The following is a 24,371-nucleotide window of genomic DNA, read 5'->3' on the forward strand; positions in this document are numbered from 1 at the left end:
TTGCTGTTTTCACATGTTCTGCATGCAAAATGACCACCAAATGGGCAGTGCTCTTTGCCCACGTTCCATGGGCTAGCTAGCCATAACAGTCTTTGCCTGTTCCTTTGGTGCACGAGATGGGTTGGGTGCTGAGAGTGGTTGTGACAGTCCTTCATTCGTAGGTTTCAAGGTGGTTCACAATTTAAAATATTAACAAAACAGTAAATGACTGCTTATATCAGTCATATACTGATAAGAATAATCCCAAAGGAGCCCAGGGCAGTATAACTGTTCAAAACAGGAACAGTGTTTTTTGGCCTGGGTAAACAGGAATGCTCTTAAATTTCTCCTGAAAGTTAGTAATAAGGAAGACAGACACACCTCACCAGGAAGAGTATTCTACAAATGGGGAAGTGCCACTGAAAAGGCCCTGCCATGGATCAAAAGGGGATGATGGGAGTTGTAGTCCAGCAGCTTCTGGAGGACACCATGTTGGCCAAGGAGACTGGTTCAGATCCCTGCCTCATGCATGTTGGTTACTGGGGTGACCTCAGGCAGATCCGTGTTTCTGTCCAACTTGTTCTGGGAATAAAAAGCTGAACTTCTTGGAGAGGTGAAAAGGGTATGAATGAAGAAATAAGAGGAGATAAGAGAGAAGTTTTTTTTCATCCCAAGGACCACATTTGCTTCTGGGGGGGACCACATGCCAGGGGTGGGCAGGGCCACCAAAAGTGGGTGGAGCAATGAAAGCAAATTTTACTTTTTACAGTGGCCTAGTTTCTACATGCACTCACACACACCCTCTCTTCCATCCATGCAAGCAGGAGGCATATCCCAGAGTTCAAGGAGACGGAACAGTGGTACCTCGGGTTACAGACACTTCAGGTTACAGACTCTGCTAACCCAGAAATAGCACCTCGGGTTAAGAACTTTGCTTCAGTATGAGAATAGAAATCGCGTGGTGGCAGTGCAGCGGCAGTGGGAGGCCCCATTAGCTAAGGTGGTACCTCAAATTAAGAACCATTTCAGGTTAAGAACGGACCTCTGGAACGAATTAAGTTCTTAACCCGAGGTACCACTGTACAGTCAGGCAAAAACACTTGGGAGTGCAAAGCAGGGACCCTAACAAATGCGGCTTGGGGAAGATTCCTGCATTGCAGGGGATTGGACTAAATGATCATTGGAGGCCCCTTCCAACTCAACAATTCTAAGATTTCTCTGGGCCAGAGAGAGACCCTGGCTGGGCCTTGGGTTCCCCACCCCTGAAATATGAGTTTTGCCCCTGCAATTCTTGAGCACGGTTAGAACAAGTTCTGTGCAAAGCAGCCCCTGCAGTTTCCTTTCAAACCTAGAGAAAGGAGAGAACAGCTCTTTCACAACTTTGCCTATTTGGCTGATAGCATTTATTGAGGAACGACAAACCTCCCTAGGGAGTGCTAAATACCCATTTTGGACGATCTGGAATGGACTTGGCTGCCTGTGACTGGGGACGGGGCAGGGCAGGAAGAGGTGAAGGCTCACTTCCTCCTCCTCCCTTTGCCCTTCTTCTTCCTCTTGGACCGTAGCAGCGATCTCACCAGGTACCCCTTCCACAAGGCTTGGATGAGGGTGGCGGCTCGGACCAGGATGGCCAGCTCCTTCTCGGCCTTCGCTTTCTGCTCCGCCTTCACCCTCCTCTCCTCCTTGATCTGGCTGTATTCCTGATCCAGCAGCGCAAACTTCTCTCTCAGCTCTGCCAGCTGTTCCTTCTCTACCACATAGACCACGTCAATCTCCTCGATCTCCTCCTGGGGATGGACAAAGGCCTGGCATTTAAGCAACTGCCTCAACATCTAACGGAACTGATCTTTGACATATTCTGCACCAATTCAGACATATTGTGAGCTATAGGAGGCGGCAGCATGTGATGCCCCTTGCAGCAAAGTGTCTTGTGGTGCCTTAAAGATGATGGCCCCCTCTGCACTATGCTTTGAAGGCAGTCATAGGTGGTGCCCACGGCAGGTTCTCAGATTCTCAATTCATGGAGACCTCTCCTTTAAGTTGCTACAAGATTCTTGAATTGTGAACCAAGAAAGAGACGGGAGACCAGTGGTTCTGCCCACCGACCTGTTCTCTCACAAGCCTAAATAGGGCAAAGAGTTTTTAAAGCCCCTCTTACCCAGTGTGAGCAGCAGAAAGGGCCTTGGCAAACCTCCCTTCTTTTGTAGCCTGAGCGTGCTCCCTAGCAAGTTGCCAATGACGCATTGGCGCAATAAGACCCTGTATTTGGTTTCTATGTTAGCCATCAATGAAAAATCTACGGTACTTAAGTCGCGGACAGACAACATGGTGCCCTCCAGATGTTGTGGACTACAAATCCCATCATCCTTGACCATGCTGGAGTCCAAAACATCTTTGAGGGCACCATACTTTTTTTTTTTTGCACACCTGTACAAGCTCACATTCCGGCTTGAAAAGAAAACATGAACTGAAGGATGCTTTTGTTGTGGTCCAATTAACCAAACCAGCAATGCCAGACCAGCTGGCTGAGCAATTCTAAATAATTTGTGAGGCGGACGGAACAGCTCGGTTTCCTAGGTAATGTTGCAACCATGGAGGTAGGAAAAGGAACCCAGCTGATGTAAGGAAAGTGGGAGAGTTATCCTACATCAGTGCCCTGGGAAGTTTTGCTGCTTAACGTTTGTGAAATGACCTCTTATAGGCAAAAAGAATTGGCAGAGAAAAGGCTCAGACTTTGGTTGACAACAGTACCTGCTTTTCTAGCATCTCAATATCATACTTCTGGACCCAGTTCTCTATTTCCATCTCCACTTTGAATTTTTTCTAGAATAAATAAGAGAAGAAAATCATTTCCAAAATTTCAGGGTTAAGCTGGGGCGGCTGGCTATACTAGTCGATGACATTTCCATTGAAGGCAACCAACAGTCTCTGGAGAGCTTTAAGTGTACAGATATTCTGGGCCTGGTAACACTGTCAGCTGGTTCACACTTTGGCACCATGAGACTGCGTGAAATTGCAGGCTCCTGGGGATGAGCTCAGCTCACAATTACTTGGCTCCCCACCCCCAACCTTTTGAGGGCCACAGTTTACTACGGTGAGTAAACCAAGGTTTGGCTTAGCATGTTGTCTGAGCAGCAACTCATGGTTTTAAAGCTCCCTCCTCAGTTACAACTTGTGATTAGTGAGGAAAGAGCTATGATTCTGAGTTTGGACAACGCACTCAGTCAAACTCAGCACATTTATGTAGCCTTGCTAAGTCAAGTAAGTGGCTGGCTCCAGTTGCATAGTCATTTAGCTATAAAGACTGCAACCAGCTGAGCATATTAACCTGGGATAGGTGCTGTTTATCCCATTTATATGCACCAGAGATGCCCATCTTCTGTACACTTGTGGTTTCCATTCTAGAGCCAGCAGCAGGCCATGGCTGGGTCTTTTCTGGCATGAACTGACTCCTGCAAGACTTCTCTAGAGCCAGAAATGGTTTCGCAGTTGAAGTGTTCATGTAGGTGCACAAAACCCAATGTGTTCTGAAAATGCATGAAGGCCTCCCCAAGGAAAGCTCTTAAAAAAAAAACTTGTTAAGCCTAGCCACCTTCAGAGTAAATCGACTTGTTCAATAGGTAGAGTTTAAATGCACAACAATCCTTTCCAGTCATAAAGAAATTGTTGTCCTTTAAGTTTGGCTGGGAGACAATTTAAAAATTGGAAAGTATTCTTAATTCAGATACTGAGTGCCGCCACCCCTGGAAGAATGTACAGTAGACCAGTTTGATAACATTGGTTGCAATGGAGGAAGGGGATTGGCCCAGGTGGCTGTTTGATTCCAGCTCTATCCCAGGCTTGCACTTCTAAGCCACCGTGGCCAAATCAGTCCACTAGATGTATGCTACAACCTGCCATGTGTTAGAATCAGGGATGTCCAACCAGTAGATTGCAATCTACCAGTAGATCCCAGCTGCTCCTGGTAGATCGTGGGATCCTTATCGTGTACAAAAAGTTAATGGGGGAAAGCTAAATACTGCACAAACCTCCCCCCCCCCCAAAGCTCAACTCCTCTGGGCACTTCCCTCTTAAAAAAAGCTCAGCAACTCTGGGCAATCCACCCACCCCACGCACACTCCTCCTTCCAATTTCAATGGGTAGATCACTGCCAGTTTTTTTAAATATATATATTGGGAGTAGATCACAGTTTCTTGGGAGTCGGACAAGCTTGTACTAGATGATGCCCTTTCTTCCAGCATCACTTGGAAACACCATCTCTATATTAACTACAGAGGAGCTCATTTTCTAGGGCCGGGTTCCCCAAAGTTGGGTCCCCGGCAGATTTCGGACTGTGTTCCCCATCATCCCTGACCACTGGTCCTGCTAGCTAGGGATGATGGGAGTTGTAAACTAAAAGTAGCTGGAGACCCAGGTTTGGAAAACCCTGGTCTAGTGCAGTTTTTGCCAACCTGGTCTCCTGGTTGGACCATGTTTGGACTGTGATTCCCAGCTGCATTAGCTGGGGCTCATGGGACTTGCAGTCCAAGATATCTGGAGGGCATTGGGCTGTTGTTCTAGTAAGAATGCTTAGACTGGCAGCACCTCTGCTTACCTTCCGGAGATTAAGTTCAGACTCCCGGTCCTCCAAAATGAGGGCATTTAGTGCAGCTCTGAGCTGATTCAGCTCCTGCTGCAACTTGGCACACTTGCCCTGAGACCCACGTAGCTCCGTCTTCTGCGCCTTATCCGCTTCTGCTCGGGTGCGCAGGATTTGGTTTTCGGAGACCTTGGAGATGTTGTACAAGTGGGTTTTGAGGTCCTTGATTGTGGCGTTCTTCCTGGAGATCTGAATGGCACCAAGATGGGTCAGAAGGACTTTGCAATCCAATGCACAAACACCAATTCATTTCAAATGACAACACAAGTCAAGAGAACAATTTAAAATAATGCTGCTGAGGATCTGGGAAGTAGAGACCGGACATGGCTGAAGCCTGCTGGAAGTAACGTGGAGGGCCTTTTTGGTATCGGCACCCCAACTATGGAGAACCTCCCTAAAGAGGCTCCCTCAGTGCCTTCTCTATGTCTTTCTGGCAGCTCTTTATTCACTCAGGCTGTGTTTTAAATCTGTTTTATTTCCTTGACTTTAATTAGGATATATTGTATTATTATTGATGGGCAGCTGCATAAGTTTTAAGAAATCCTCAGTATCAACCAATGGCACCTCCAGCCTTTATTATACTGGAGCTGTCTACCGATCCTATAGCTTTTGCAAAAGGCACAGCTGAAAGCAGAAACTGGGAGATAACTCCTGTTCTAACAGTTAAGAGGTAGGTAGCCTGTCTGACGTAGTCGAAACAAAAAATAAAAAAAATTCCTTCCAGTAGCACCTTAGAGACCAACTAAGTTTGTCATTGGTATGAGCTTTTGTGTGCATGCACACTTCTGTTTCAGTGTATCTGAAGAAGTGTGCATGCACACGAAAGCTCATACCAATGACAAACTTAGTTGGTCTCTAAGACAGCTGCTGGAAGGATTTTTTTAAATATTTTTTAAAAAATTGTCCTGTTCTAGCAGTGGGTGTTAGAACAGCGACACGGGTGGTGCTGTGGGTTAAACCACAGAGCCTAGGGCTTGCTGACCAGAAGGTCGTGGTTCAAATCCCTGCGACAGGGTGAGCTCCTGTTGCTTGGTCCCAGCTCCTGCCAACCTAGCAGTTGGAAAGCACGTCAAAGTGCAATTAGATAAATAGGTAGTGCTACAGCGGGAAGGAAAATGGTGTTTCCGTGTGCTGCTCTGATTCGCCAGAAGCGGCTTTGTCATGCTGGCCACATGACCTGGAAGCTGTGCGCCGGCTCCCTCAGCCAATAATGCGAGATGAGCTCCGCAACCCCAGAGTCGGTCATGACTGGACCTAATGGTCGGGGGTCCCTTTACCTTTAATAGTGGGTAGCCAATGTGGTACTCTACAGAAGTCGCTGGTCTACAATTCCCATCATCCCTCACTACTGGCCATGCTAGAGCAGCTGGGAGTTGTAGTCCAAGAACATCTTTTTTCTCCTGCCAGCAGTCTTTCTGGTTGTGTGAAATTTTGCAATTCTTTTGATACAATTTTGGGCTGGATGAATGCTCGATTGTCTGGACCAGTCAAATCCCCAACTGCCTGCCCCACTGCTGCCACCCCATTGTACCTCATCATCACGACTCTTGATCTCCGCTGCCAGTTCCTCCTCCAAAGCTGCAATCATCTCCGTGTTTTTCTGGTCTCGCTGGTTTATTTCATGTATAAACCGATTTTTTTCTCTTTCTTCTGACGGGGTAGTCAGAAGCTTCTCAAGCAGGAACCCCCTGAGCTCCACAAGGCCTTTAATGAACTGTGAGACAGCCAGCTGCCTGAAATTGGCAATATCATGTATTGCCTGATAAGCTAAGGGATGAGCAAAAAACAGGCGTACAATATTTCGGACAGAAGACCTTAAGCCTTGTATGTGCAAGATGAGGTAGCCACTTGGTTCCTCAGTGTCACTGAGCCACCCCCTGGCAGTGCCCCTTTGCAAAACGCCTTCCTCTTCAAGGCGGGTGAGCGTAGCCTCCATAACGTTTGAAAGCCGCAGGTGTTCCTTAAGAGCCCCTGTAAGTTCAGGTCCCAACACTGCACTCATATCCTCAAGGTTCCTGATGATGTAAGAGAATGCGCTGACCAGCTCCACCTTAAATATGGTATCGTCCATCACAGATATAATCCTCTTGGTCTCAACAGTGGATAGCTTTGACCGACCAGGCTCTAGGATCTTCAGGGGTATTCTAAGATTCACCTTTCTGGTCAGGTTGGCATCTGATGGAAGGCTGGACAGTTGGACTACTTGGGTTGCCATGTTTTCAGCCAGGTATCCTCACAGGGTGCGCTTTCACATCCACAAGTAGCTTTAGTCTTCAGTACCAAATAAGCAGGTGCTCCAGCGCATCCGACGCGTCAATATCTGTGAGCAAATGGACTATAAAAAAACCCGCACATGCACACTTTGGTCCCAGAATCACAGATACAGAATACTGTATATTCCTGCGTATAAGACTACTTTTTAACCCAGGAAAATCTTCTCAAAAGTCGGGGGGGGGTCATCTTATACGCCAGGTCATATTTCTTATATGGCGAGTATATCCCAAACTCTATATTTTAACTGGAAAAGTTGGGGGTCGTCTTATATGCTGGAATATACGGTATATAAAAAAGAGACTTGACTCTAGGGCTGGATGATATCTGGTTTTCAACATCGTGATATATCTCCAGCTAAACATTGCAATATGTTGATATATCACAATGTATGGAGCTATGTAGAGGAATTGGCTGGCTTCACGGTTTTTCCCGCATCGTGACTGTTGCACAGCACACACAAACACACATCAAGATTCACAATATATTGCCAGGTCAAAAATTATGAAACTGATATCATGATATGGACTTCAAACTGGTTTTGGATGATATATCGCCCAGCCCTAACACACATCATGATGCATGATATATTGCTAGGTCAAAAATTATGAAACTCAATACGGACTTCAAACCAGTTTTGGACAATATATTGATATATCGCCTAGCTCTGCTTGACGCCAGGGTGGATAAAAATCAATGATTTTTTTTAAAAAATAAAAAAACAGATTTTTTTTGATTTAAATCAGATTTTTTTTAAAATAAAATGCTTTTTGAGGAAAATATATTACCATCCAAAGGTTATTCCATCATGAAATAAAGATTAGTTTTTTTAATTATGTAGAATAAGGTTGCATATGTTTAATTTTTGGGGTAAATAAATTCCATTAATCCATTCACAATGTCATGCTCTTCCAGAGGTTTTTGTAAGATTATTGGGCAGTTTCTCTGCCTACAAGATATTATCACAGATACTTGGTTTACTTTTTGAATTTGACTCAACAGAGATCACATGCCTCTTCTTCACAGCAAAAATGTTATAACATGAACAGAGTTGAGAAAAAGACATTAATCCTATTGTTCTACAAACCTATGAATACAGAAACAACCCCTTCAATGCTAAGTTTCAAGAAGTTCAGTGAATAGAATAGAAACAATATTTTTCTGATTGTTTGGAGTGGACAGTATTTAATTTTTTCATGTGTAGGCTGGGCTGACAGTCTAAGTTTCTTAAAATATATATATATATTGTTTTTGTTTAGCCAAATTAGTTAACAAACATGGATGTTTGTTTAAGCAAATAACATATGCTGTAATGTTATTGTTTCAGTTGAATAAATCTATTTAAATTGTTATTATTAAGGTAATGATTATTTTTCTCCTTCCTAAGTACAACAGTAAAGTTGTCCAAATATGAATGACTAACCTATTAAACTGGGGATAAAAAACTAATATGAAAAGTTGTTATTCTAAAAATCTTCATCTACTTGCATATTAAAGTTATACCAGCAAGAATTAGTCTTTATGTAGAAAACTATGATTTAAATCAATTTGATTTAAATCAAATCCACCCTGCTTGACGCCAAAAAGGAATTGCTTCCATGATTGCAGGAGAAGCAAAACCTATTTGCCATTTGTGGTCCTCACACAACCCAGAACAGAATAATAAGGAAATATGGTGCTTTATATGCCCTAGAACAGACAACTTAGAAGGGGATAAGTGATGAGAGAAACTGAAGAATGGGAAAGCAGAAGAGCTGTAATAGGTAAAGGGATGGTTTATGGTCCATGAGAGGTGAAAAAACGTTTAACTCAGGCTTTACCCTCAGCCAGCCCCAGCCCCCTTGCTGGCCTTCTTACTTAAAACTAGTTCAGCTCAGTGGTATGGCATCTGTTTTCCTGGGGTGCCACACCCCAAACTTCTCTACTGAGTCGCTACTGAAACAAAGCCAAAGTAACTGCTTAATTCATCTCTCGCTCCTTCCTTTCTCTTCATGCTTCTGGGGCTCATCACACACAAAACCCCCCCAAAACCTAGCCCTATACAAATTATTTATTCTGAAGTCCCACAGGGTCCAGGTAGTCTGATGCATAAAAGGATAAGCCTTCTCTTGCTGTTGCTCTCCAGCCCCAAGAACTGGTGCTATACTGCTGCCGAACATGGAGGTTTCATCACAGCTAATAACCCCTAACAGACCTCTCTCCATAGATTTGTCTAATCCTCTTTTGAAATCATTAAAGCTTGTATATATTGTCACAGCGCACAGCAGCTACCCAGTTCCACACCTTAACTTTCTTTCCCACATGTATATATATATACATTGTTGTTTTTCTCTGGTCAGCACACTCAAGGCAGCTCCCAGTTGCAACCTCCTCCAAGCAACAACCCTGCCAGGGAGGTTAGGCTAAGAGATACAGAGAGCTTCCTAAATTTATGCATGTTGCTTATTAAGTTTGTACAGATGCCCATCCATAGATTTCAAAGAAAGAGAATAGTTAAATGTAAAACATAACCTATAATAACAACAATATAATATGCAGTACACAATATAATAATCTATTATTAAAACAATTTAGACTTTCCTTAAACTCACCCCAAAACAAGTCTTGCACCCCCCACCCCCAAAACAGGTCACTGCTACCACCGCCTCCTTTTTTTAAACAAGGCCCAGCTTGCCTGTTGCTTGGCAACTCCAATTAGCGTGGTGGTGGGAGAAGCCACCAATCACATTCTCCGACGCTTCTTTGCCTATCGTTGGCATCATATAAAAGGGATGTCCAATAGCAGTGCGGAAACTATAAAATGAGAGTATTCTGAGCCCGCCCCCAACCCTCCTTCGACATTCCACTCGCTACCAAGGGGTCATAGACGCAATAAAGCCGCGTTTTACGGTTCAGATTCCTTCTTAACCATAGAGGTGAAAATTTCTAGAACGACACACATACGCTTGACTTGAGCGTCCATGGGTGGAAAAAAATTGAGGCTTATCTCTATGGTAACAACTTTACTTCGAAGGAAGTTCGATTTTACAACGGAAGTGCCCTAAAGACGGCGCTGGTGGCTCTCAAATTTTCCCTGACTGTATGCCATAGAAAAATTCCTTCAGTAGCACCTTAAAGACCAACTAAGTTTTTATTTTGGTATGAGCTTTCGTGTGCATGCACACTTCTTCAACTTAGTTGGTCTTTAAGGTGCTACTGAAGGAATTTTTTTATTTTACTTCGATCCAGACCAACACGGCTACCTACCTGTAACCATGTATGCCATAGACTTAGAGACTTTGGAAGCAACCAGTTCAAAGATTGGGCAAAGGACACTACGCAGGTTGGGGCAGAGCAACTCCCCTGCTTAGTCTTCACAGGGTGGAAACAAAATAAAAAAATTCCTTCAGTAGCACCTTTTATTTTTTTATTTTGCTTCGACAGGGTGGAAAGTTTGCTTTGGGTGCTCCTTGCCACTCATATGGTGACGTTCAACATTTGAAGACCGAAAGTTTTAAAGTTTGTGTCTTACCTCTATACCAGCTCCTTAAGAACTCAGGGGTGGGTCAATAGGGCTATCTTTCGCCTATCACAGAAGAGCTCGGTTGGGTTTTGCGCACGCGTGTAGGGCGGAGCTAAAAAGTTTACTGACGTAAAGCGGATGGTTCGTGCACACTGGTTGTTTTTCCTTGTAGAAGGCATGGGCGAGGGATATAGAGGTAAACCATCATAAAGTACATAAACAACTTCCGGTTTCTTCTTATATCCCGCCCTATGACGATCGGGGCAGCAGTTCTATCTAGACGGAACCTGCAATCCTGTAAAACACTCACTTGGGAGTAAGCACCAGTGAAACCAATGGTGTCTTCTTCCGAGTTGACATCGCAGTGCCCGGCACGTGAAGTTAGCCTTACTGCACTTACGTAGGATGCTGCCTTTTATTATTATCATTACTGTACTGTATTCTAGATTCAGGTAGGTAGCCGTGTTGGTCTGACGCAGTCGAAATAAATAAAAAAAATTATCCAGTAGAACCTTAGAGACCAACTAAGTTTGTTATTGTTATTATTGTTGTTATTATTGAGTCAGACCATTGATCCCTCTTGCTCCCAGCCATTTCCGGAGACGCCAGGGATTGAACCCGATGCCTTCTGCATGCAAAGCAAATGCTTTGCCACCGAGCTACTGCAAGGAAGATGGTCCATCAAAGAAATAACACAAAAAATATATAATCATTGATAATGCTAACCTTTACTTGAACTTTTCTTATTTTAACCCATGTGCAACTGTACTCACTCCACGTGCCTATTTTAGAGTTTTGTTTCCCACCTCTGTTGTTATAATTGCTCTCTCTGTTTTATATTCATTATAAGATGATTCTTTTTAAGCTTGCAACTTTCATAAAGCAAAGGCACCACGAGAAAAACAAAACAAAAATTAGGGCAATTAGGAAGGTGTTCCTCTCTCCCCGCAGTTTCATATGGCGTGTTTTATTTTATTTGCGTAGTTTTATGTGCGTGTGTCGCTATCTTTAAAAGAGTGGTATTCAGGCTTGAGGGGCCGCCTTGAGGCCAGGTGAGGGGCAGCAGCGACAAGGGAGGGAAGGGGGCGGTTTCAGACAACAATCGTGTCCCGTGTCGTCCCCCCAATACTCCCGCCTTCCAAAAAGGCTGTGGCCGGCCTAGGAATTGCTTCCGCCGGTAGCAAGAAGTAGGACAGCGGGGAGGAGGAAGGGAAAGAGCCCCTTCCCCTCCAGCAGCCTCGCAGGCAAGGAAGGCTGAGCCGCATTATGCTCTGTAAAAGTTCGGACCTTCCATAATTGATAGTAAGAATAAATGGTAATCATATAGTTGGGGGAGGGGCGGGACAGAATGGCTTATATACTAAACGGGGCTTAGAGGTTGGAGTTGAAGTGATGGCGACACGATCCAGGTGTTAAGTGCCGAAGGCTGGGCAGCACTCTGCCCATGCCTAGAGGCGTTCTTCTTTATTAAGAGGGTATCGTCTGGCAGGTAAAGGTAAAAAATAGCCTCTTAAGAAGCAATTCCGTTTTGGGGTGCAAAATTTGAACAGTGGCTACAAAGAATGGCTTTTAACATCTGGTTAAGGGAGGAGGGGGTTGAGGGGGTGCAAAATCGAAACCCAACAGTGCTGGCGAGAAGGGTACCCCCCCTCAAAACCCCAGCCCAGCAACAACAACAACAACAACAACAACAGCCCACCTTTTACTGTTTTAAAAGTAAAGGGTCTTATAGAAGCGTGCAAAACAAAAGACCCCTGCGCTTTTATTAAACTGGATTAAGGGGGAAGGAGGGGATCTCGTTGCAAAACCGAGCGAGCCCTGAAAACAGGGTGGGCGGAAACATTTCCGAGAGCAAGATAGTCCAGCTGCAAATTGCGAGAGGCCTCCCCCCTCTTTCCCTTCCCCAAGTTTTGAAACGGATCGCCCTGTTTTTTGCACGCAGCGATGGATCACCGAGGCGCTGTTCAAAAGAGAGGCAGGCGCCTGGCGATGCTGGCTGGCCCCAGGCCGGCTAAAGAAGAGCAACATCTCTCTGGTTCGCCTCCGCTCGGCCTCCGCTCACTCTCTCCCCGCCTCCCTCCCTTTCCCTCCAGGGATGATCCTCCTCCTAAGTCGGAAGGGCTGCTGAGGTCAGAGACAGACGCCAGCTGAGTTTGGGACGCAGCAGCGACAGCGAAGGCGGTTTTGCGCGGAAAGTGAATGACGGCGCAAGTCGTCAGCTGACGCTTCTTTTGCAACAGTAGCACCCTCTCTGCCCAAAAAGCCAGGCAGGCAGGGTACCTGGTGGGGGCTCCATGATGCGGGCCAGGGTTCCGCCGAGATGGGTGCCGTTTCCTCCACGCGCCCGGGACAGTCCCAGGTCCGCAAGATGCGCCTGATCTTGGACGAAGTGGCGACGGGACCCGGGGTTTAAAGGGATATCCTGGAGCAAAGCAAAAGTCTTTTTTGGGGGGATGGCTGTGAATCCGGAAGATGACGACGTCCCCCTCATTCTCACCTTGGATGAGGGCAGAAGTCAGGGTCCCGAACCGGAGGGGCTACCCAGCGAAAGTAAGTTCAACTCTCTTCTTTCATTTGTTTGCTGTCCAGTTTGCATCTCCTGCAGTGAGGCCAGCCTCGCGCGTCCTTTGGCAGCTGCGTACACACGCCATACTTTTTTAAAGCCCATTTTCTCCACCAAAGGATCCTGGGAACTGTGGTTTCTCCACCTTCGGAGCTACAATTCCCAGCCCCCTTGACAAACTACAGTTCCTGCCGACCTCTCAAAAGAATTATGAAGGCTCACAGCAATACATATCAAGATAAAATCAGAAATCAGGTATGTACATGCACAAAAGGGGGAAAAACGGCGCAAGATGAGATTGGCTGGAAGCACTAAAGGGTGGGGGGAGGGTTGGTGGTGGTAGGGAGAATATATGTTTGTATCTAAGTCAATTTTGTATTTTAGTTAAGTTTGTATTTCAGCTAACCTTAATTCAGTTTTGAATATTTTATTTTAATGTTTTGTTTATTATTTGGTTATTGATTGCAAATTTTGCAACAATTTGTTTTAGAATTTTTGTAAATTTTTGTGAACTGCTAATAAAGATAGTTTTCCAGCTTAAAAAAAAAGACAAACTACAGTTCCCTGGAAGCTTTGGTTGCCACGGCGAAGCATAACTTTAAAAGTATGGTGTGTACACAGCTTAGTGGTAGGGCAGACATGTTGACAAGTTGCTATTTTTTAAAATGAAGCTTTATAACAAGATTTTGCTGAGATCTCGGGATGCAAGTGCAACCGAAAACAATTTGAGCAAGGGCAAATAAAAATTAGAACATGCAGAACCACGCTAATGATGAGCAGAACTGATGTTTCCTTATGAGTTAAAAGCCTGGGCAGGTGGGGGGGGGAGGAATTATTGGCCCCTTGGCTCGTGTGTAACAGACTAGGTGCCAGGTGAACAGTTCTGCAGAGCGTGTTCCAAATTCAAGGCACTGCTGCAAGAAAGGCCCTTTCCCCAATGGCGTACAATCTTTTGATGGGGGCACCCAAAGGCCCATAGCTCCATGGTGGAACATCTGCTTACTCCGTGGAGGCTGGTCCTTTAAAGCAAATGGGAAACAGCCCCACCAGCCTCAGTTTGCCTTCAGGCAGCCCTCACCTTCCTGCCTTCTTACAACCAGTCAAGGGGGTGGTTTTGCCTGCCATTACCGGTAGTTGCTCTGGCTCCACTCATTGTTAGTTCCACTGCCTTCTACCTTTCTAGCCTCCATTGTCTGCTTTGCATTCAGAATTCTGGTGCCAGCTTCAATCCCTGGTGTCTCCGGGTAGGGATCGGAAGGGGATCCAAGTCAAAAACCCTGGAGAGATGCAGCCAGTCAGTGTAGACCAGACATCCCCAAACTTTGGCCCTCCAGATGTTTTGGACTACAATTCCCATCATCCCTGACCACTGGTCCTGTTAGCTAGGGATCATGGGAGTTGTAGGCCAAAACATCTGGAGGGCGGCAGTTTGGGGATGCCTGGTGTAGATAGTACAGTGGTCCCTTGGTTCTCAAACTTAATCTGTTCCGGAAGTCCATTCCAAAACCAAAACGTTCCAAAACCAAGGTGCGCTTTTCCGTAGAAAGTAATGCAAAACGAATTAATCCATTCCAGACTTTTAAAAACAACCACCAAAACAGCAATTTAACATGAATTTTATTATCTAACGGGACCATTGATCCATAAAACGAAAGCAATAATCAGTGTATTGTGCTATAAAATAAATAAGACAGTATTGTAGATGATAAAAATAAAAATTATTATTTTTCCTTACCTGCACTGATGATAGTCATTGTTTGGATGGGGGGCTTTTATCCATTTCTGCAGTCACACAATCAATCAATCAATCAATCAATCAGTAGCTGAACTGGGTTCCACACAGTCGCAAAAACAAATTCACCGAAAAAGCCTCAAAGACAAAAACGCAAAATAAATATCAAAAACAAAAGCGCCAAACTTAATCAGTTCCAGAAGCCCATTTGACTTCCGAAATGTTTGAAAACCAAGGCGTGGCTTCTGATTGGTGCAGGCGCCCTGGAAACAATAGCCGACAGCCGCATCAGATGTTCAGCTTGAAAACCGGAACACTTACTTCCGGGTTTTTGGAGCTTGAGACCAAGGTGTTTGAGAACCAAGGTACCACTGTACTGAGTTAGATGGCCAAAGCTTTGTGTCTTCCTGTGCTATGCCTAGATTGGCCACTGATGGCGAGCTGCCTAATGGGGAGGTCCATAGAGTAGTGGCTGCATGCTTACCGTTTTTTTGTGTACATGTGTCAGGGAGTCATAGCAAGTGAATCCCAATTTCACATTGGCATGAGCCTGCACAATAGATAGGTTTGTGCGTGCTCCTTACATATTCAGCTTCCAGAATCTTTATATTCTGCCTTTTGATGGAATTGATCTTCCAGGCAGCTGACTCTTGTGCTCGAGTCCTGCTTGCAGGTTTCCCACAACCATCTGCTTGGCCACTGTTGAGAGCCGGATGCTGGACTAGATGGGCCATTGGCCTGATGCAATAGCTCTTCCTATGTTCTTAGATTGCAATAATGTGTATAGATACCCATAGACAGATCCCACACTTGCACCATCCAGCCATAGTTAGTTCCATGGCTGATGGGTGGGGTCAGAATGTTCAAACTCTCTGGGTTGGAAACTCAGATATATATAAGCTAGGTGCCAAATGCTCCTTAAACCAGGGTTACAGCCGCCAAAACAGAATGCCGAGTTGCCCTTTGGGGCTCACAAGCCGTATTTTTCAGCACGACTTCTGGGTTCCTGAAATTCATTCTGATTGAGCAGATAAAATATCACGGACAGAATTCTACAGGATGTGTTGCTAAGTGTGTGAAAACAGGCAAGGCCCGAGGATTTCTGTATTTTAATGTGATTTCTGTATTTTAATGTTTGATGGATTTCTGTATTTTAGAATTTCTGTTTTGTTGGAAGCCGCCCAGAGTGGCTGGGGGAACCCGGCCAGATGGGCGGGGTATAAATAATAAATTATTATATTATTATAAGGACCCACAGGCATGCACCTCCAGATGGTGGAGACGTCTGGTGCCATCCTGTTGTCCAGGCATCTTCACTTGGTCACAAGTGGCCGGTAGCCAGGTGCAAAATGGGCCTGGCACCTGGTGAATTTCGAACATTGCTCTGTAGTCCCTGGGCAACTGTCAATTTTAGCTGGGTGCTCTTTCTAGAGGGGTGTAGGGGGGTTAATAAGCTTGTTGCGTCTTGATTCGTTACTGGCAGATGGATTAGGCTGATCTCCCCCTTGCTGAAAAGCTGCAAACCTCTCTTCCCTCTCTTCCCCAGCCCTTCATTCAGCAGAGAACCTCTTTTGACCTAAAGTTTCACTTCCAGTTGGGCAAGATGCCGTTCGACTTGTAGTGCAATGAAATACTTTTTGCTGGTGTAGTCCCATTAGGTACAGTGAGAATCCCTGGGGTACCTGGACTGAATTGGGGTTTTCTATTCTGCGTGAGATAGTTAATTAGAATTGGAGGTTAATTTCAAATGTACCCAGACACTGGAATGCATTTTAGTGGATAATGTGGGCAAACTGTAGTGTGAGCTTTGGCTCGCTTGCTGGAGTTATCTGTCCGCTTTGCAGTGGCCGTAACCACTTCCTGTAGGAGCCAGTCCCTGTGGGTTCTTGTGCTAATATGCCTGCTTCAACCTCAATATAGTAATAAAAATAAAACAGGGCATTGTGTCCTGCTTTAACTACCTGGGACTTAGGGAGGAAAGTATTTGCGAATATTAATTTTGCTTGGGGACGCGAGGTGGTCATTGTAAAATTGATCCTTGGTCTTGGGTCTTCAGGGTTCGTTCCATGCTCACTGCAGGGACGTGGGTGGCGCTGTGGTCTAAACCACTGAGCCTCTTGGGCTTGCCGATCGGAAGGTTGGCGGTTCGAATCCCCATGGCGGGGTGAGCTCCCGTTGTTCTGTCCCAGCTTCTGCCAACCTAGCAGTTTGAAAGCATGCCAGTGCAAGTAGATAAATAGGTACCACTGCGGCGGGAAGGTCAACGGCATTTCCGTGCAATCTGGCTTCCATCACAGTGTTCCGTTGCGCCAGAAGCGGTTTAGTCCTGCTGGCCACATGACCCAGAAAGCTGTCTGTGGACAAGCGCCGGCTCCCTCGGTCTGAAAGTGAGATGAGCGCCGCAACCCCAGTCGCCTTTGACTGGACTTAACCGTCTGGGAGTCCTTTACCTTTTTTACCTTTTTACCATGCTCACTGTGATGAATGAAGGAGTCTACTTTTCTAGGAGGGACACAAAATGTAAACATAGTCCAGTGTGTGGCAAGTACCTGAGGGCCTTGGAGCAGTTGGTTGCAGTTAAGATAGGAACCAGCTGATGTTGCTGTCAACAGATACCTTTGCTTATCAGGCCTATTAGCAGCGAGCGGGGCCTAGACATGCCGAGGATCCAGGTCCAGAAGAAACACAGGGACATGATTGCAGGAAGGGTAGCAATAAATTCTCAGTAGCATTCTCAATAGGGATTGTATGCAGAAGAGACCAGTGGAGCAATGTTTTGTAAGAAAAGAATGGATCTTGGAAATGATGAAGAGTAAGGTGAGATGTGGAAAAGACTGAATATGGAAGAAGAGGGAAATAAGAAAACTATCTTCCCCTCCCTTCTAAAGCTGTAGACGTGGGAAACTAGGAATACAATTGCAAGTGTGTGTTTGAGGTGGGAAGTTTTGAGAGGCAAGAAAACACTGGAAGGACCTTGGCTCCATTGCACGTCCCCCTTAAATTTAAACAATGTGAGGGAAGCATTTAATATTTTACAAATATTCCAGTAAATGCTTCTCTGTAATGTAACATGTAAACCAATATGAACGGAGTCCAAGAGAGGAGGAGGAGGAGAAGGAGAAGGAGAAGGAGAAGGAGAAGGAGAAGGAGAAGGAGAAGGAGAAGAAGGAAGGAAGGAAGGAAGGAAGGAAGGAAGGAAGGAAGGGAGAAAGAAAGAAAGAAAGAAAGAAAGAAAGAAAGAAAGAAAGAAAGAAAGAAAGAAAGAAAGAAAGAAAGAAATTCCAGGGACCAGCCTGGATTATCCCCTCCTGGCTAACTTCCCAAAGGTACACCTAATATTAGCTTTTGTTCAGACTACCAGCTGGTTTTTAGAAGTATTCACCACACATGCAAACACGAAAGAGTGAGGTGTGGATTCTAAGCACCAAGGCTTCCCAAACTAATTTCATGTCCTCCCTGTTCAAAAAGCACAGAAATGCAGTGTTCTGGCTCATAAGCTCGACTTGGAAGGAGCTTGCGCTTGGAACCCCTCAGGCACTGAAAGTGGAAGGAAAAAAGAGAAGGCAGCAGCAATCAGCCACAGAGAACCACTGGACAGATGTTTCTGTTTGGTTTTTATACAATACTACGTATGGAACTGGGATGGGCAAAATGAGATTTCAAGGCAGGGGGGCTACCAGCAGCAGGATAAATCTTCTGCCTGCGCTTCCTTGGGCAAAGGAGTTTCTTACGAGCATCAGAGTGACTAAGGCAACTAAATCCAGCAGGCCCATGTTTTGCTTTCATGCTGGCCAAACCCATCGTTTCTCTCTCTCTCTTTTTTAAAAAATAAATAAATCCAAAATGCCCTGAAAACTGACAAGAAGCAGAAATATGGCAATCAAATCTTGCCAAACGGATGTGTTCCCTGGGAGGCCATGAAAATCTAATCTCTGTTTGTTTTCCAGCCGTTGTTCCGCTCTGTGCGTCAAATGTTCCGAGTCAGCGTCAACGAGCGAAAAGCAGCCAGACGCAGTAAAAAAAGCAACAACACACGTTGTCATCTCAGAACTGCAGTTTGAATGTCTCCTAGTGCTTTGGAAACCTTTTATCGCCTCACAACCACCTGTTCCCGCAACGCGGAGCAGTTTAACGGCCGTAATATTAACATTGCTACCCGCCCATCCCTCCGTGCAAAACAGAAAAGGGAAAATTCCTTTTCTTTTTCATTTTCAACTATAGCAATGGAATGCACTGAAGTATAGTGTTTTGAAAGCGCCCAAGTCAGGCTGCCTCTGCGTGCAAGGATCCTTTTTCAAGTATCCTGGATAAAATTATCAAGGACAGCTGAATATGAATTTTGGCCTGCTGTATGAAAGCAACAGCCTATCTAGTCATACCAGTGTTAGAAACTCAAGATATATAAGCTTTGTTGTTGTTGTTTAGTCGTTTAGTCGTGTCCGACTCTTCGTGACCCCATGGACCAGAGCACGCCAGGCACTCCTGTCTTGCACTGCCTCCCGCAGTTTGGTCAAACTCATGTTCGTAGCTTCGAGAACACTGTCCAACCATCTTGTCCTCTGTCGTCCCCTTCTCCTAGTGCCCTCAATCTTTCCCAACATCAGGGTCTTTTCCAAGGATTCTTCTCTTCTCATGAGGTGGCCAAAGTATTGGAGCCTCAGCTTCACGATCTGTCCTTCCAGGGAGCACTCAGGGCTGATTTCCTTAAGAATGGATAGGTTTGATCTTCTTGCAGTCCATGGGACTCTCAAGAGTCTCCTCCAGCACCATAATTCAAAAGCATCAATTCTTCGGCGATCAGCCTTCTTTATGGTCCAGCTCTCACTTCCATACATCACTACAGTACTGGGAAAACCATAGCTTTAACTATACGGACCTTTGTCGGCAAGGTGATGTCTCTGCTTTTTAAGATGCTGTCTAGGTTTGTCATTGCTTTTCTCCCAAGAAGCAGGCGTCTTTTAATTTCGTGACTGCTGTCACCATATAAGCTAGGAACCAAATAGCTTCTTAAACCAAGGTCACGGTCAACAAAATGGAATGTCTAGTAGCCATTGGGGGGCAAGATGGCTCTAAAAGCAGGCACCCCCAAACTTCCGCCCTCCAGATGTTTTGGACTACAATTCCCATCTTCCCCAACCACTGGTCCTGTTAGCTAGGGATCATGGGAGTTGTAGGCCAAAACATCTGGAGGGCCGCAGTTTGGGGATGCCTGCTCTGAAGTCTTATTTTTCAAATGATTGACTGACTGTGATTGATTCGCAGTTGAATATCTGGCTAGTTTAGATGATAGACTTGAGCTAGGTTAGAACTTTGGAAGCTCAAAGAAGAAAAGCCAGTTGATCCTGTCCACATATCTATTGGCCTATTATTCTAACCTCTTTTCTTTTTTAATGGTGACACAGACCATTCATAATGTAGGGATATTCTTCACAACTGTGAGCAGGGCAGTGAGGTAGAGTAAATGAAGACAAGCTACAACAATTAACGATAATGTTCTTCACTGTTCCTGCTTAGGCTGCACAGGAAAAGCATTTTGGGTTCCTGTGTGGAGAAGGGCTTTCTTTCACGCATTGGCGTTGTACTGCATATTAAAGTCTTACTTCATAGACCTATAAATGCAACACATGTGCTGAATCACCAGGGAGTTTTCGCCTTTTCAAAGAAGCAGGTGTGTAGAGTTTTAAGTGGCTTGCTGTACTAGAATTTAAACTAGGCCGACAATAAATGAAATAAAAAATAAACTTGCAAGGGAATCAAGTTCTCTGTATTTGCAAACATCCCCACAGAGAGATGTGCCTTGGAAGTGTACCGTAGCTGGGATAGATCTTTATAGTGATGTTTGATTGAGTAAATGAGCTGGGAATTCCGTATAAACAACATCAGCATCTTCATGAATTTAAAAGGTAAAGGACCCCTGACAGTTAAGTCCAGTCGCAAACGACTCTGGGGTTGCAGCGCTCATCTCGCTTTACAGGCCGAGGGAGCCGGCGTTTGTCCACAGACAGTTTTTATGGGTCATGTGGCCAGCATGACTAATCCACTTCTGGTCCAACGGAACACCGAAACCAGAGCAGCGCACGGAAACGCCGTTTACCTTGCTGCCGGAGCGGTACCTGTTTATCTACTTGCACTTTTTGGCGTGCTTTCGAACTGCTAGGTTGGCAGGAGCTGGGACTGAGCAACGGGAGCTTACCCCGTTGCGGGGATTCGAACCGCCGACCTTCTGATCAGCAAGCCCAAGAGGCTCAGTGGTTTAGACCATATGAATTTAGGACAGAGGAAAAAACTGGGAGGTCTTGGATTAATACCTCAAGAGGTGCAAACTGTTTGAAAATATCTATATATATTGCTACCTTTTGGTGTCTGCCTCCCTGAAAGTTTAAATTCTGAAAGATGCCACGGGAGTTTTCCAAAATAAATCACTGTGTTGTGGTTCTGTCAGCCAAACAACAGCTTTCAAACAGGTCGATCTGCTTCTGTCAGCTTGTCTTTCCTCTGTGTGTGTTCAGAAGAAGAAATCCTGACTTTGCAGTGCCGGAGACGAGCAAGCCTGTTGCGTGATCTCTTTTTGACAGACCCGCCCAAGCTTGGCCCATTTAGTACAGGGTGGAGAGAGAGAGAGAGAGAGAGAGAGAGAGAGAGAGAGAGAGAGAGAGAGAGAGAGAGAGAAAGAAAGTGAATGTGTATGCTGGACAGAATCGATTGCATTTGGAAGACAGGAACTATTATATTTTCCCTTTGGCAATCATTTCTGCATAGGTTTGAAGAATTCCTGCTTACTTTGGCGCCAAATTCTTACAGCGAGCTACAAGTACTCCCCATCTGTTTGCATGTATTTTCACTTGCTGCTATTCAGCAAGGCTTGGTTCTCCTCGTGGTTTTGTCTTTCCTGCTCCTCTTTGGCAACTGCTTTGGGGCTTTTTTTACAATACCTAAGTTGATCAAAGATTGTTCTGCCTATTTATAAAAGGCAGAAGTCTTAACTGGGAGCGATGATGTATCAGAAAGTCTCAAAACACAATTGGGAAAGGCTGGAGGTGTCTGTGCAGGGACTGATAAAGAAGCCGTGCCCAGTGACATGATAATTTTGTCTTTGTCCTCCACCTCTTACTCCATCTCGTGCTCCATCATATGGACGGTTTATTTTATTGTAGTATTTGAATTTATTGCACGGTCTATGTGGCTAGGCGCCGAGACCTAAATTGGGAACGGTGCATGTAACGTTTTGTTTGAATCTCAAAGGCAGGGGTTTGTTCAGCCTGTTAGCCAGCTGAAGCTCGTGAGTTAGTAAACATTTGCTTTTCCCTTCCTTTTTTTTATGACGGCATATGGAAGCTGTTCCTATCTAGAGGCCTGCCAGAACGGCTTCCAACACTCAGATGAATGGAGATGCTTGCATCCCTCAACTATCATTCCGCAGGCCTGGCGTAAGCGAGACAGCTGGCTTGGATGGACCTCTTGGGATAAGTCACAGGGGCGTGGAGTCAGCGTTGCCATCTGTGCGACGGATCGACCCCTGTTTCCTCGCAGCTTCTCTCTCTGTGTTCCACAAACTTTGCAAGGCTTTAGCTCGGGGGTGGGAAATGGTTTTTTTTGTTTTGTTTGGGGGAGATGTGGCCCAGAGGCAAAAGTGGGCAGAAGAATGTGTGTCAATTTCACATTTGTACATTAGGCTGGTACACACACACACACACACACACACACACACACACACACACACACGTTTCCTCCACCTTGGCTAGCAAGCCGCATTGTCAGTGTTCAAGGATGCAGGCTGGTGTCATTGTGGATGCCTTTATAAAAAGTGAATGAATGAAGATTGGCAATTCCACCTAATAATAATAATTTATTTGTTAGCTTGCTTGCTTGCTGCCCATCTGACTGGGTTTTCAGATGTCTTCTAAAAGTCAAATAGCTGTATCTCCTTGACATCTGATGGTAGGGCATTACACAGGGAGGGAGCCACGACCGAGAAGGCCCTCTGCCTGGTTCCCTGTAACCTCACTTCTCGCAGTGAGGGGACCACCAGAAGGCCCTCAGAGCTGGACCTCCGTGTCCGGGCTGAACAATGTAGGTGGAGACGCTCCTTCGGGTATACCGTGTTTCTCATATTATAAGACATGTCTTATATTTATTTTTTCCTCAAAAAAACACACTATGGCTTATTTTCAAGGGATGTCTTATTTTTTTCCTCCTCCTGCTGCTGCGGCCAGCATTGCTGCTGCGCCTATCACTATGTCTTATTTTCGGGGTATGGCTTATATTCCTTGAATGCTTAAAAATCCTGCTATGGCTTATTTTATGGGTATGTCTTAAAATATGAGAAACAGGGTACTGGCCCAAAGCCGTTTAAGCCCTATTAGGCTTAAAGCGTGACAATAAAGAGACCTTTCCCCTCTCTTTCCCCCTTTTGACCCAGATGGAGGCAACTATGACTTGGTCAGCGACACGTCCAGCCCAGCCGCTGGGGACTGCCACCCTCGACCGAGCTGCGGAGGACAAAATTGGGAAATGAACTACCAGGAGTCGGCAATTTACCTCCAGGTGGGCCCTTTTCTTTGCATTACCTGGCAGAGAAAGGCGAGGGTGTGAAATAAGAGGGTGTATGGCTGGCAAACTGAATTCCTTGAAGCACTCCGGATTCCAGCCACTTTCAGTGGTCCTCACTGAACCTGCTTGCTGTTTGTTCCCCCCCCCCCTTGCTCCTTATTCCTGTCCCTGCAAGGAAAACGTGATGTTGCATTTGTCACTTGGACGTAATAACATTATTAGAGAGTTGTATCCAATAATGTAGGGACCCAGGTGGCGCTGTGGGTTAAACCACAGAGCCTAGGGCTTGCCGATCAGAAGGTCGGCGGTTCGAATCCCCGCGACGGGGTGAGCTCCCGTTGCTCGGTCCCAGCTCCTGCCCAACTAGCAGTTCGAAAGCACATCAAAGTGCAAGTAGATAAATAGGGACCGCTCCGACGGGAGGGTAAACGGCGTTTCCGTGTGCTGCTCTGGTTCGCCAGAAGCAGCTTTGTCATGCTGGGCACATGACCCAGAAGCTTTCTGCGGACAAACGGTGGCTCCCTCGGCCAATAATGCGAGATGAGCGCCGCAACCCCAGAGTCGGACACGACTGGACCTGATGGTCAAGGGCCCTTTTAACTTTATCCAATAATGTAATAACATTATTAGAGAGTTCCCTTTTTTTTGCCCCGTAGATCTGCACCACTGTGCAAGCTAAGGAAGATCTTCGCGGCCTAAAAACATGCCCAAATTATGCTGGTTTGGGCTGGCAGAACCCAGGCATTATCTTCAGTGGTGGGTAAAGATAAACACAGTGGATAAGACAGATAAAAGAGAGAACTGTACTTTTCTGTGTATAAGACGCCCCCCTTGTATAAGATGCCCCCTTTTTTTGGGGGGGGGACTCCAAATTGAGAAAATGGGGGGGGGAATTGCCCAGAGTTGTTGAGCTTTTTAAAGGGGGGCATTGCCAAGACTTGTTTTTTTGGGGGGGAGGGGGTTGCCGAAAATCGCTCACCCGCGGGACCAACACAGCCAATCACACGCACACCGACAAAGCGACCAATCGTCTGCATGCTCGCCGACATCAAGCGCCAGTCGCCCACCCAATTGCCGCATCAGCCTATAGCCTGTGGAACTTGCCGCAACAACCAATCACCCGCCAAAACGCCCA

At 45.6% G+C, this 24,371-nt stretch overlaps 2 protein-coding genes across 7 annotated transcripts in view; one reads left to right on the forward strand and one right to left on the reverse strand.

Annotated features, from left to right (window-relative positions):
• Positions 1–1,350: 1,350 nt before the first annotated feature.
• Positions 1,351–12,798, reverse strand: DRC10 (dynein regulatory complex subunit 10). 4 transcript variants are annotated; one of them, XM_088659669.1, is made up of 5 exons: positions 12,672–12,798; positions 6,150–6,938; positions 4,574–4,807; positions 2,731–2,802; positions 1,351–1,766 (listed from the first exon to the last, which is right to left on the reverse strand). In XM_088659669.1, the coding sequence occupies exons 2-5, from the start codon at positions 6,831–6,833 to the stop codon at positions 1,497–1,499; spliced, it is 1,260 nt and encodes a 419-aa protein (XP_088515795.1). In that variant the 5' UTR covers positions 6,834–6,938; positions 12,672–12,798; the 3' UTR covers positions 1,351–1,496. The 4 variants fall into 4 exon arrangements, with proteins under 4 accessions (XP_088515795.1, XP_088515796.1, XP_088515794.1 ...); XM_088659670.1 differs by lacking the exon at positions 12,672–12,798 and adding an exon at positions 10,401–10,619; XM_088659668.1 differs by lacking the exon at positions 12,672–12,798 and adding an exon at positions 9,564–9,790.
• The window catches only part of TPCN1 (two pore segment channel 1), a 57,207-nt gene continuing 44,391 nt past the window's right edge, over positions 11,556–24,371 (forward strand). Inside the window, exons 1-3 of one of the 3 annotated variants that reach the window (XM_060269636.2) lie at positions 11,556–11,693; positions 12,485–12,941; positions 23,106–23,230. In XM_060269636.2, coding sequence (XP_060125619.2) covers positions 12,845–12,941; positions 23,106–23,230 — 222 coding nt within the window. In that variant the 5' untranslated portion in view covers positions 11,556–11,693; positions 12,485–12,844. Of the gene's footprint in view, positions 11,707–12,484; positions 12,942–21,904; positions 22,114–23,105; positions 23,231–24,371 lie in introns of those variants that run through there. The other 2 variants (XM_060269637.2, XM_035098067.3) reach the window with 2 other exon arrangements.

Source organism: Zootoca vivipara, chromosome 16 (assembly GCF_965207765.1).
Source record: "Zootoca vivipara chromosome 16, rZooViv2.hap1.1, whole genome shotgun sequence".
In the NCBI taxonomy this organism is placed as follows: Eukaryota; Metazoa; Chordata; class Lepidosauria; order Squamata; family Lacertidae; genus Zootoca; species Zootoca vivipara.

Bases quoted from the DNA above. Each gene is read 5' to 3' on its own strand.
- DRC10 (XM_088659669.1), bottom strand. From the start codon at position 6,833: ATGGCAACCCAAGTAGTCCAACTGTCCAGCCTTCCATCAGATGCCAAC. The intron at 2,803-4,573 runs GTAAGCAGAGGT...TATTTATTCTAG, and splicing joins CTGAACTTAATCTCCGGAAG to AAAAAATTCAAAGTGGAGAT. The intron at 1,767-2,730 runs GTACTGTTGTCA...GTCCATCCCCAG, and splicing joins TTGAGATGCTAGAAAAGCAG to GAGGAGATCGAGGAGATTGA.